General features: G+C 59.3%; 1 protein-coding gene across 1 annotated transcript in view; it reads right to left on the bottom strand.

Annotated features, from left to right (window-relative positions):
• Positions 1-12,172, bottom strand: part of DNAH2 (dynein axonemal heavy chain 2) — a 110,010-nt gene that overhangs the window by 49,171 nt on the left and 48,667 nt on the right. Inside the window, exons 31-43 of the mRNA XM_074941231.1 lie at positions 11,376-11,593; positions 10,781-10,879; positions 9,874-9,999; positions 9,047-9,157; positions 8,493-8,681; positions 4,259-4,362; positions 3,674-3,863; positions 3,229-3,409; positions 2,874-3,001; positions 1,934-2,086; positions 1,615-1,740; positions 717-935; positions 311-428 (exon numbers count right to left, since the gene is read on the bottom strand). Of these exons, the coding sequence (XP_074797332.1) occupies positions 311-428; positions 717-935; positions 1,615-1,740; positions 1,934-2,086; positions 2,874-3,001; positions 3,229-3,409; positions 3,674-3,863; positions 4,259-4,362; positions 8,493-8,681; positions 9,047-9,157; positions 9,874-9,999; positions 10,781-10,879; positions 11,376-11,593 (1,962 nt within the window). The remainder of the gene's footprint in view (positions 1-310; positions 429-716; positions 936-1,614; positions 1,741-1,933; positions 2,087-2,873; positions 3,002-3,228; positions 3,410-3,673; positions 3,864-4,258; positions 4,363-8,492; positions 8,682-9,046; positions 9,158-9,873; positions 10,000-10,780; positions 10,880-11,375; positions 11,594-12,172) is intronic.

Genomic DNA, 12,172 nt, shown 5'->3' with positions numbered 1-12,172 from the left:
CCCGGGCCCGGCCCCCCTCTCTGCCCACTCCTATTGGCCGTACCCTGTCCCCGGGCCCGGCCCCCCTCTCTGCCCACTCCTATCGGCCGTGCCCTGCCCCCGGGCCCGGGCCCGGCCCCCCTCTCTGCCCACTCCTATTGGCCGTACCCTGTCCCCGGGCCCGGCCCCCCTCTCTGCCCACTCCTATCGGCTGTACCCTGTCCCCGGGCCTGGCCCCCCTGTCTGCCCACTCCTATCGGCCGTGCCCTGCCCCCCTCTCTTGGCTGCCGCGCACGCCTGGCCCTGGCCCCCCTTGGCCGGCTGCGGGTACCTGCGCAGGCCGTCCGCATGACGCTGGACAGAATGCCATCTGTCCACTCGTTGGTGCTGAGGTCATACTCTCCATACAGCTCGCCCAGAGACACGGCCTTCGGGTTCAGGGGGAAGTCCTGCCGTTCCCAGCCGCCAGCCGGAGGGGAGAGAAGCACATGGACACCACAGGGGCAGGGCACAGTCAGAAGGGGGCGGGAAGCCAGAGACCCCTGCCCAGCCCCAGCCAGGAATCCCAGACAGTGGAGACAGGAAAAGCCCCCTGCCGCCACCCCGGTGCCAGGGCAGGACGGCCCCCCAAGTCTATGCCCACTGGAGATGGCCCAGCCCCCCACCCACGGACGGTGCAGCCTCGGGGTTCACACGTGACCAGTCCCCAGCCCTGGCAACGGGCAGCGCCCACTGACCCTGACGAGGTTGTAGGCGGTGTCCCCGCTCCGGCACAGGGCGGACATGGTGGCCTGCAGCGTGCGCCAGGTGACTGTCTTGCCGCTGCCCGTCTTGCCCACGATCATGGTGGAGTGGCGGGAGTTCTTGGTCTCGTAGAGCTGGATAACCTTGGTGATGGTGAAGGGCGTCACCTGCAGCCCCATCCCCTTCAGCTCCTGCTCGATGGCTTCCTTCAGCTGCAGAGACAGGGCCTGTCCTGGGGTGACTGGCCCCAGCCACAGAGCGGGGAGCCCAGGGACGGCGCATGGCCCAAGGCAACCCTGGAAGGGCCAGAGCCTGGAGCAGCCCCCTCCAGCAGCAACAGGCACGCCTGGACTGAGCTCATGCACCCAAGGGGGCAGGCTACAAAGCACGGCCTTCCCTGGCCCTCCCGCCACGTTACACACATTCAGTAATGAGGCCCCACCACCTGCAGCCAAGTAGAACTATCCCCACTCCACACATGGGAGAAACTGAGGTACAGAGAGGTCAGATAGCAAGTGAGAGAGAGAGAGAGAGAAAACACAACCCTGCTCTAACCCCTAGACCCTGCTCCCCGCCCAAAACCAGGAGAGAACCCAGGAGTCCTGGCTCCCAGCCCCCCTGCTCTAACCCCTAGACACCGCTCCCCACCCAGAACCAGGAGAGAACCCAGGAGTCCTGGCCCCAGGCCCCCCCTGCTCTAACCACTGCACCTCACTCCCCTCCGTGAGCTGGGAGCAAAACCAAGGAATCCCGGCTCCATGGCCCCAGCTCTCTGGAAGGAATTGCCTCAAAGTGCAGCCTCTCGGCACTAGGGGGCACTGGACTCCGTCTCACTTGGCTCCAGCCCTGTGGGAAGGAGCCCAGCTGAGAGGCCCCGGCCAGCTAACTGACCTTCCCGTAGTCAATGACAGGCAACTCGATGCCCGGGAAGAGGTCCTGGATGATGCCGTTGAAGAGGGGCACGTCGACTGAGGCGAGCTTGGCGATGTTCATGTCCTTCATGGCCATCAGGAGGATCTGAAAGCCACCAGGAGAGCCAGGTGAGCCGGGCACCCTCGGGTGCCGGGGATCCAGCTGGCACACTGACTGCACCGCTCCACACGGCCGAACAGCCGGCAGAACTCCCCCCCCAGCGCTGCCCGTGCCAGCCCGAAACCGCCTGGCACAGCCCCTGGCCCTCCCCAAGCGCAGGATGCCGGGGGCACCTCACCTCTTCGTCGGTGATGTCAAGGTGCACCCTGCGCTTCTTCCCAGCGTAGCGGAGCAGCGACGTCAGCGCCCGCAGGCCGAAGTCGTAGTGGTCCTGCTTGGACAGCTGCTGCACTGCCAGCGAATACAGGGTGTAGACCTTCTTCGCCAGGAGCTGGGACGGAGCGGAGCCCATCAGCGGGGGGCGAGGCAGCCAGGGGCAAACTGGCTCCATTTCAGGGGGCCAGGGAACCAGGCTTCGGAGGGGGCATCTCACTACGAGCCCTGGGAACCCCCAGCTCACCCCAGGCTGCCGTGCGCCAGGCGGGAAAGGCCCCGCCTCCTGTCCCCTGACCCCCATTGCTCCAACCTGGGGCCATACCAGAGCCAGCACCCCCAAGAGCAGAAACCCCCTCACCCCGGCCGGATGGGAGCCCATGCCACCCAGACAGGAAAGGCTCCATGTCCCATTCTCCACCCCCTGAGCCAGCCAGTCCCCCCATCTTGGGGCCGGATGGGAGCCCATGCCACCCAGATGGGAAAGACCCAGTGGCCCATTCTCTGAGCCAGCCGGTCCCCCCAGTCTGGGGCCGGATGGGAACCCACGCTCCTGGACGGGAAAGGCCCCGTGTCCCATTCTCTGAGCCGGCTGGTCCCCCCAGTCTGGGGCCGGATGGGAGCCCGTGCCCCTGGACGGGAAAGGCCCCATGTCCCATTCTCTGAGCCAGCCAGTGCCCCCATTCTGGGGCCGGATGGGAGCCAATGCCACCCAGACGGGAAAAGCCCCATGTCCCATTCTCTGAGCCAGCCGGTCCCCCCAGTCTGGGGCCGGACGGGAGCCCACGCTCCTGGACAGGAAAGGCCCCGTGTCCCATTCTCTGAGCCCGACCCACTGACCAGGCCATGAGCGTTCCCAGCAAGGGCGACTCTCTGAGCCCCCGCGGCCCCAGGCCTGCGAGTACCTTACAGTTGCTGAACCCTTCTCCGAAGAGGATGATCTCTGCGATGAGCGTGGAGTCCGGCACCACCATGGAGATGGGGCGGAACATGGACTTGAGGTTGTCGGGCAGCTCTGTCCGTCCGGCGTAACCTGCCCCGTGGCACCCAGTAGCACATTAGCCCTGGCCACCTGCCATCTCCACCCCGCTCCCTTTACCCCAACCCCAGGCCCAGGAGGCTGAGCCGAGGCCCCTGCATAGGGACGGGCCAGATTTGGGTTCTTCCCTAGAGGGGCCCATCAGAACTCTGAACGGGGAGGGGCCTGCCACGCCCGAGCCAGCGACTCCGCCAGCCAGAGGGCACGGCCTTGTCTCCCACCTGGGTTCATGGTGATGAAGATGCCACAGGACCACACCAGCTTGATCTTATGGCCCTCAAAGATGAAGGAGGTCATGTTGGCGGCCAAGGCAGAGAGAATGGAGAGGATCTGCTGGGCCACCACAGACAGCACCTCGATGTTGATGCGGTTGAACTCGTCAAAGCAGCCCCAGGCTCCTGTCTGCAGGACGAGAGCAGAAAGGTGGGTGGGGGGCTGGAACAGACCGATTCCTCCCATTCACACGCTGTCCAGTGCCCATCCATCTCACCCTGCTCCGGAGAGGGAGTGGGATCTAGTGGTTAGAGCAGGGGGGCCAGCAGCCAGGGCTCCTGGGTTCTGTCCCCAACTCGAGGAGGGGAGTGGGTCTGGGAGTCCCAGCCCTGGGAAGTGCCCATGTGCTCTGGAGCCAGTGCAGTGGCCTGTCCTGCATCTCCGACCCCTTACCTGGGCCAGGCCCGAGTACATGCGCCCCATGGATTTATAATCCAGGCCTTCGGAGCAGTTCACGACAATCACATACATGCCCAGGGCCTTGCCCAGGTCTTTCACAGTCTCCGTTTTCCCTGTGCCGGCAGGGCCTTTGGGAGATCCTCCCCGGTGGAGGTGAAGGGCTGTGGTCAGAGTTATGTAGCACCTGGAAAGAGAGAGGGGAGACCACGCATCAATCTCCCTGCTTTCCCCACCCTGCCCCCAGGCCAGCCACCACTGGGATCTCCTCTCTCCACCCCACTGATGTCCACCCTGCTCTTCTCCTGCCCATCCAGCCCCTCTGGAAACAGACCTAAGCTGGAGCCATCTACGTGCACTGTCGGTAGCTCAGCAGTTAGTCCCTAGCTCTCCTGTGGCACTTTCCTCAGGCGATCTCAAAGCATGCGGCCTCGTCAGTTTCACTGTCAGGGATCAAGCGACCACCTTAACTGAGCCAACGAGCTCGAAGTGCCTCTCGTGATCCCCCTGAACTCCCAGCACGCCCCGGGGGGCTGCCGACCGCACCTGGAGCGGCAGGGGCTGGGCACACCGTGCCTGTACCTGTCGGTGAGCGGCGTGATGACCAAGCGTCCGGAGTTCCCCAGGTACTCATAGCCGTAGGGGAACTGAGTGTTGGTTTGCCTGATGACACAGTCGTCCAGATCCTGCCGAGGGAAATGTGGGGGAAATACAGTCAGGCCTTTGGACTCCCCCACCTGCTCATGGGGCTCCTGTGACAGAGGGCAAGTAGGCACCAGGGGAGAGACTCCTCAGACTGCAGAGAGGACGGCTGTGCAGGTCCCGGGGAATCCATCTGGCAGCCCATGAGGTCAGGTTCATGCCCTCTCCTGCCGTTTACCGAGCACTGCCCACAGTACCCAGGCACTCTGCAGACACAAACCCATCCCCCTCACCACCCCCACCAGGGGAGGTGGGTCATATCGCTGCGGAGAAAAGGAGGCACAGATGGGAAAGGGGCTTGGCCAAGGCCATGCAGCGAGTGGAGGTGGAGCTGCAGAGTTCCCAGCAGGGAGCAGGGTTTGGGGAGCACAGGACATGATGGAGAGCTCCGCAGGGACCCCAGGCATTGAGACCCAGAGCAGGCCTGGCTCCTTCAGCCCCCCAGGGCAGTATTGTCCCCTACAGTCTAGTCCCAGGGGTGCTGTCTCAAGCGATGGGGCTCCCAACAGTTACTCCCTGGTGAAGAAAAAGGCCCAGGTAGGGACCACTGAATTGTGGAGGTAAATTCGTGATGGTGTTGGAGAGAGGGTTTGGATTCTTTGACCATGGGATGTTGTTCCAGGAAGAAGGATTGCTAGGAAGAGATGGGATCCACCTAACAAAGAGAGGGAAGAGCATCTTCGCAGGCAGGCTTGTTAACCTAGTGAGGAGGGCTCTAAACTAGGTTCACTGGGGGATGGTGACCTAAGCCCGGAGGGTAAGTGGGGAAGTGGGATACTGGGAGGAAACACAAGGAGGAGGGTGCAACAAGGGAGGCCTCCTGATTCATACTGAGAAAGCAGGGCAATCGGATAGTTATCTTAGGTGCCTGTACACAAACGCAAGGAGCCTGGGAAACAAGCGGGAAGAATTGGAAGTCCTGGCACAGTCAAGGAACTCTGATGTGATTGGAATAACAGACTTGGTGGGGTGCTCACATGACTGGAGCACTGTCATGGATGGGTAGAAACTGTTCAGGAAGGACAGGCAGGGGAGGAAAGGTGGAGGAGTTGCACTGTAGGATTGCTCAGAGCTCCAGTATGAAACTGGAGAAAAGCCCGTTGAGAGTCTTTGGGTTAAGTTTAGAGGCGAGAGCAACCAGAGTGATGTCGTGGTGGGCAACTGCTATAGACCACCGGACCAGGAGGATGAGGTGGACGAGGCTTTCTTTGGACAACTAACAGTAGTTTCCAGATCACAGGCCCTGGTTCTCATGGGGGACTTCAATCCCCCTGACATCTGCTGGGAGAGCAATACAGCGGTGCACGGACAATCCAGGAAGTTTTTGGGGAGTGTTGGGGACAACTTCCTGGGGCAAGTGCTGGAGGAACCAACTAGGGGCCCTGCTCCTCTTGACGGGCTGCTCACAAACAGGGAAGAATTGGTGGGGGAAGTAGAAGTGGGTGGCAACCTAGGGAATGCATCCGATGAAGTGAGCTGTAGCTCACGAAAGCTCATGCTCAAATAAATTTGTTAGTCTCTAAGGTGCCACAAGTCCTCCTTTTCTTTTTGCGAACACAGATTAACACGGCTGCTACTCTGCAACCTAGGGAACAGTGACCATGAGATGGTCGAGTTCAGGATCCTCACAAAAGGAAGGAAGGAGAATAGCAAAATACGGACCCTGGACTTTAGAAAGCAGACTTGGACTCCCTCCAGGAACTGATGGGCAGGCTCCCCTGGTAGGCTAATATGAGGGGGAAAGGAGTCCAGGAGAGCTGGCTGTATTTTAAAGAAGCCTTATTGAGGGCACAGGAACAAACCATCCCGATGTGCAGAAAAAATAGCAAATATGGCAGGCGACCAGCTTGACTTAACAGAGAAATCTTTGGTGAGCTTAAACGCAAAAAGGAAGCTTACAAGAAGTGGAAACTTGGACAGCTGACTCGGGAGCAGTATAAAAATATTGCTCGAGCATGCAGGGGTGTGATCAGGAAGGCCAAAGCGCAACTGGAGTTGCAGCTAGCAAGGGACGTTAAGAGTAACAAGAAAGGTTTCTACAGGTATGTTAGCAACAGGAAGAAGGTCAGGAAAGTGTGGGACCCTTACTGAATGGGGGAGGCAACCTAGTGACAGAGGATGTGGAAAAAGCTAATGTACTCAATGCTTTTTTTTGCCTTGGTCTTCACAGACAAGGTCAGCTCCCAGACTGCTGCACTGGGCAGCACAGTATGGGGAGGGGGTGAGCAGCCCTCAAGTGGCAAAAGAACAGGTTAAGGACTATTTAGAAAAGCTGGAAGTGCACAAGTCAATGGGGCCGGATGCGCTGCATCCGAGGGTGCTGAGGGAGTTGGCTGATGTGATTGCAAAGCCATTGGCCATTATCTTTGAAAACTCATGGCAATTGGGTGGAAAAAGGCAAAAAAGGTGGAAAAAAATTGATTGGAAAAAGGCAAATATAGTGACCATCTTTAAAAAAGGGAAGAAAGAGAATCCGGGGAACTACAGACCAGTCAGCCTCACTTCAGTCCCTGGAAAAATCATGGAGCAGGACCTCAAGGAATCCATTTTGAAGCACTTGGAGGAGAGGAAAGTGATCAGGAACAGTCAACATGGATTCACCAAGGGCAAGTCATGTCTGACCAACCGGATTGCCTTCTATGATGAGATAACTGGCTCTGTGGATATGGGGAAAGCGATGGATGTGATATATCTTGACTTTAGCAAAGCTTCTGATACGGTCTCCCACAGTATTCTTGCCAGCAAGTTAAAGAAGTCTGGCCTGGATGAATGGACTACAAGGTGGATAGAAAGCTGGCTAGATCGTCGGGCTCAAAGGGTAGTGATCAACGGCTCAATGTCTAGTTGGCAGCCGGTATCAAGCGGAGTGCCCCAGCGGTCGGTCCTCGGGCCATTTTTGTTCAACATCTTCATTAATGATCTGGAGGATGGTGTGGATTGCACCCTCAGCAAGTCTGCAGATGACACTAAGCTGGGGGGAGAGGTAGATAAGTTGGAGGGTAGGGATAGGGTCCAGAGTGACCTAGACAAATTGGAGGATTGGGCCAAAAGAAATCTGACGAGGTTCAACAAAGACAAGTGCAGAGTCCTGCACTTAGGATGGAAGAATCCACGGCACTGCTACAGGCTGGGGACCGACTGGCTAAGCGGCAGTTCTGCAGAAAAGGACCTAGGGGTTACAGTGGATGAGTAGCTGGATACGAGTCAGCAGTGTGCCCTTGTTGCCAAGAAGACTAATGGCATATTGGGCTGTATTAGTTGGAGCATGGTCAGCAGATCAAGGGAAGTGATTATTCCCCTCTACTCGGCACTGGTGAGGCCACATCTGGCCAGAAGGGATGTGGACAAATTGGAGAGTCCAGCAGAGGGCAACGAAAATGATTAGGGGGCTTAGGGCACATGACTTACGAGGAGAAGCTGAGGGAACTGGGGTTGTTTAGTCTGCAGAAGAGAAGAGTGAGGGGGGATTTGATTGCAGCCTTCAACTACCTGAAGGGGGGTCCCAAAGAGGATGGAGCTCGGCTGGTCTCAGTGGTGGCAGATGACAGAACAAGGAGTAATGGTCTCACATTGCAGTGGGGGAGGTCTAGGTTGGATATCAGGAAAAACTTTTTCACGAGGAGGGTGGGGAAGCACTGAAATGGGTTCCCCAGGAAGGTGGTGGAATCTCCATCCTTAGAGGTTTTCAAGGCCCGGCTTGACAAAGCCCTGGCTGGGATGATTTAGTTGGGGTTGGTCCTGCTTTGAGCAGGGGGTTGGACTAGCTACCTCCTGAGGTTCCTTCTGACCCTGATCTTCTATGATTCTATATTGGATCCTGTCCCTGGCAATGGACCCCGGGGGGCAGCCCAAAGGGGAAGGGAGGGAGTGAAGCAGAGCCGGGTGGCTGAGGCAGCTGGCAAGAACGAGGAGGCTAATGGCCCAAGCCGGACGGCAAACCACAGGGAATTACAGGTACGTTGGAGGTAACATCTTCTCTTCTCCTCAGCACAGCTGCTGAGGCTGAACAGCAGGGGGCAGTGATGCAAACGCAGGGGGCGGCAGAACTAGCCCCACATACACACTCTCCCCAGCAGGCGGAAATCCAGCCAGCAGGGTGCAGTGTGGGCCTCACCTTGTCCCAGTACAGGCGAAGCTGGCTCAGCCACTCGAAGGATGTCACGTCCATCAAGCTGGTCTTGTAGAGCTTCTCTATGACGTCCCGCGCATGGATTTCCACCGTCACCAGAGCAACGATCTTCAGGCGCATGATCTTGGTCAGGTTGCCCCGGATGGCCTCCGAGTATTTATTCAGCAGCGACACCTAGCGAGGAAACGGCCAGTGGTCGGGGAGCCCGCTGTACCCGCCCAGTGCGCACCAAGGGGGTGAGAAGAGCGCCATGGGGAAGCCCTGCTGCAGGCGACAGGGCAGGGGGAAGAGTCCCCATCTGAACACACCGATCGGGGAGAGGGAGAAAGCGTTTGAGTGACTGTATGAACTGGGCATGACTGTAAACAGGTGTGACACAGGTGTATATGCACAGGAGCATGACAAGGTCCTCTGCAAGCATGAGCCAATGTACGTGAGGGCGTGTAGTAGTGAGCAGCATGCGAGTACGCGAGCGTGCCCTGGAGGGCCAGTGACTGCGTGCGAATGCGTGCATGGCTGTGCCACGCTCTCCCCTTCACCTGCTTCTTCTTCATGACCTTGAGGAATTTCTTGTCCCCTCGCTCCTTGCAGTTGGCCAGGCACTTGGTGACGTCCGTCGTCCACCGGATCTGGCTGGCAGTGATCACCATCTGCAAGAGACAAGGGGTCTGGTGGTGGAGGGAGGGGCACTGGCAAATCCCCTCTTCCCCAGCCCCCCCAAGCTGTCAGTTCTGAGGAGCCGCCTGCCCACAGTCCTCCAACACCCTAAACCTAGGATGACCATTCATCCTGGGCCCCACGTCCCTCCTCCTCCGCTCAGCCTGATCACTTCTGCACTTAGTGTGCCTTCCCCGCAGCCTAGGGGCTCTGAGCACTTTACCCAGGGGGGTCAGGGTCACTGGATCCCTTTTACGCAGGGGAACACTGAGGTCCACGCAGGGAAAGTGATTTTCCCAGCTCTGGCAGAATGAAATCCAGGGCATGGAGCCCAGCAGTTCTAATTCCCTAGTGCCTGCTCTAACCCCTCCCCAGAGCTGGGGATAGAACCCAGGAGTCCTGGCTCCCAGCACCCCCTCCTCTAACCACTAGCTCCACTCCCCTCCCAGAGCCAGGAGAACCCAGGAGTCCTGACACTCAATCCTCTGCTCTAAAATTCTGAACCCTCCTCCCTGTGTTCAACTGAGTGGCTGGGCAGAGGCTCACCAAATTCATTTCACGGATGACCTGCGCCCGTGCAGTGTACCAAAGGCCTGATCCAACCCATGTCAATAGAAAGACTCCCGCTGACTTCAGTGGAGCTGGATCACCCTGTAAGGCCAGGCCCTGTGGCCCAGAGGCCACCCCGAGCCACTGCCCCATCTGTTACCTGTCCGGCCCACTCCTTCACCCACTTGTCCCTTTTCGTCAGCATCTTCTTCAGGGCCAGGCGGCAGTTTCTCAGCAGCTCCTTCAGGGTCCAGCGCATGGCCCGCTCCACGTCACACAGCCACTCCTGGGAGGCAGGCAGACGAGGGGCTGAGGGGACGTCTACACTGCACGCTAGCTTCAGTAACAGCCCCAGCGTAGCCCCAGCAGCAGGGCTCTGGCACAGGCTAGCTGCTTGGGTGTCAATCCAGCTAGCTAGTCAGCCCTCTGACTGCCGTGTCGACAGGGTTTGGGACGGGGCTGGGAGCTATCCCAGGCTCTTTGCTCTGAGGGGAGTGATGGAGCTGGAAGGAGAATAGGGGGGTTCCCCGGCAGCACCCTCTGCGGGACAAGGCAGCCCGATTCCTTCGTGCCAACGTCATCTCCCTCTCAAAGCGGAAGACGCTGACCCAGGGCCTGGAGCCTGGGGGCAGAGGGGATTTCACAGCGCAGGGCTGGAAGGGGAGAGGGGCTGGCACCTGCAGCGGGAAGGCTGCCGCAGACCCCGGAGTGGGAGTGATTTTGAATTGGATCGTACCGGGGCTGGAAGCCAGCGGAGGTGCCCGAGGATGGGCTGGTGCATGCGGGGCATAAAGGGAAGACACTCCGCTGGGAGAGGCACCGTAGAAGCCGGCCGATGCTCCCCCACGGTGCCTTTCCCACCTGCCCCACCCCGCTTCCCGCTGCACCTCAACCCCCATTTCCCCTCCCTTGTCTCCCCCTCTCTCACCATGCCCCCATGAGCCTGAAACAGCGCCCCACGGCTGTAGCGCACCCGCTGCTGAGTAAGAGGAACCAGGATTGGGCCCAGGACGGGCTACCCAAAGCCCCAGCTCCCACCGCCCAGAGCTGGCCCAAAGAGCCCTCACCTCCACGGGCCCTTCCAGCAGCACCGAGTGGACGAACTCCACGTACTCCCCATCCAAGGAGTACATGCCCACGGCTTCAGACTTGTTGCTCATTCCCACCTGAGAAATGAAGAGAATACTGATGCTCCGCCCATCCCCAGACCATCTCCGGGTGCCTCATGGATTCCCATGCTCCGGGTGAGGTGGGCATCAAGATCAGGGCCCGAGGGCGGGCCAAAGGGGGGGAAGGGACTTGGGGGCTCAAACTCAGAGGGGCTGACAGCTGGCTGTACCAGGGCAGAAGCTGTCCCCTTCTGCTGTAACCACACGATCACGCTCCCCATCCAAAATCTATTTAGATGGGTTCCCTCATCCGGCACTGAGATGCAGCCACCTCTGGACTGGGATGCATCAGCTGTTTATATAGGGATCCCCAGCATTGTTAAACAGAAGCGAAGGAGAATCCCCTCTCTGGATGAAAGGTCCAGGGGCTTTGCGGGAGCCAAATGGCACCACCCAGGTTGGGATTTAGCCAAGACCGCGGGGTTGAATGGGGAGAAGGACCAGGGGCTCTGCACAAAGCAGGAGGAGGCTGGGCCTGGGGCTGGCTCCAGACCTTCTGGATTTTGAGGGACTTGATGTTGTCAAAGCACTTCTTGAGGTGGGGCTGGACGGCCTCGGGGTTGCGCGACTGGCCCAAGATCTCCAGCAGATCGTCGTTGGACAGGAAGTAGAAGCGGGGGAAGATGTGGCGCTTGGTCTCCAGGTACATGTCCAGGGATTTCTGGATCTCCTCCAGGGCACCGTTCATCTCCACCAGCTTGTCCAGGAGGCCTGGGGAGGAAAGCGCCACGGGCCCTCTGACTCCTGCTGGCCCCACCCCAGCCAGGTCACATGGTCTTCCCTCCCTGGCCTTCAGCAGCAAGGTCAAGGCCTGGCCCTCCCTCTCCAAGCCTGCCGAATGCTGCCCTGGTTTGCTTCCCACCCCAAGCATGGAACAGCCTCCCGCTCCCCTGAACCCACTCCCTTCCATTCCTGATCACCGCTCCCCACCCCCATGCGGCTCTGAGTCACCCTGGCAGATCTTCAGGGTAGGAGCCCTGTTGTCTCCTGGCATCAGCCCTAGGTGCAATGAGTTTGATCAGTCTCAGCCCCAGACCTCAAGGTGCTGCAATCTTTCATCTTGCAAACAATGGCCTCGCTTTCCATTTTAACGAGAAAGGGGCCAGGAGCAAGATCGAGCCTTTTAAAGGGCGCTGCTTGCACCAAGTGCTCGTCTGTTTAACCAGCAACGGCCCCTCTTGAGCCCCGCACCCTGCTCCCTGCAGCACATGCTAGGGACCTGGGCTCAGCACTGACTCAGAGGAGAATGACCCCCCTCAGCTCCCACCCCGCTCCCTGCAGCAGAGGCCC

This window comes from Natator depressus, chromosome 28, assembly GCF_965152275.1.
Source record: "Natator depressus isolate rNatDep1 chromosome 28, rNatDep2.hap1, whole genome shotgun sequence".
Classification (NCBI taxonomy): Eukaryota; Metazoa; Chordata; order Testudines; family Cheloniidae; genus Natator; species Natator depressus.
The sequence above is the reverse complement of the archived record's forward strand: the minus strand, read 5'-3'. Positions and strand labels throughout refer to the sequence as shown.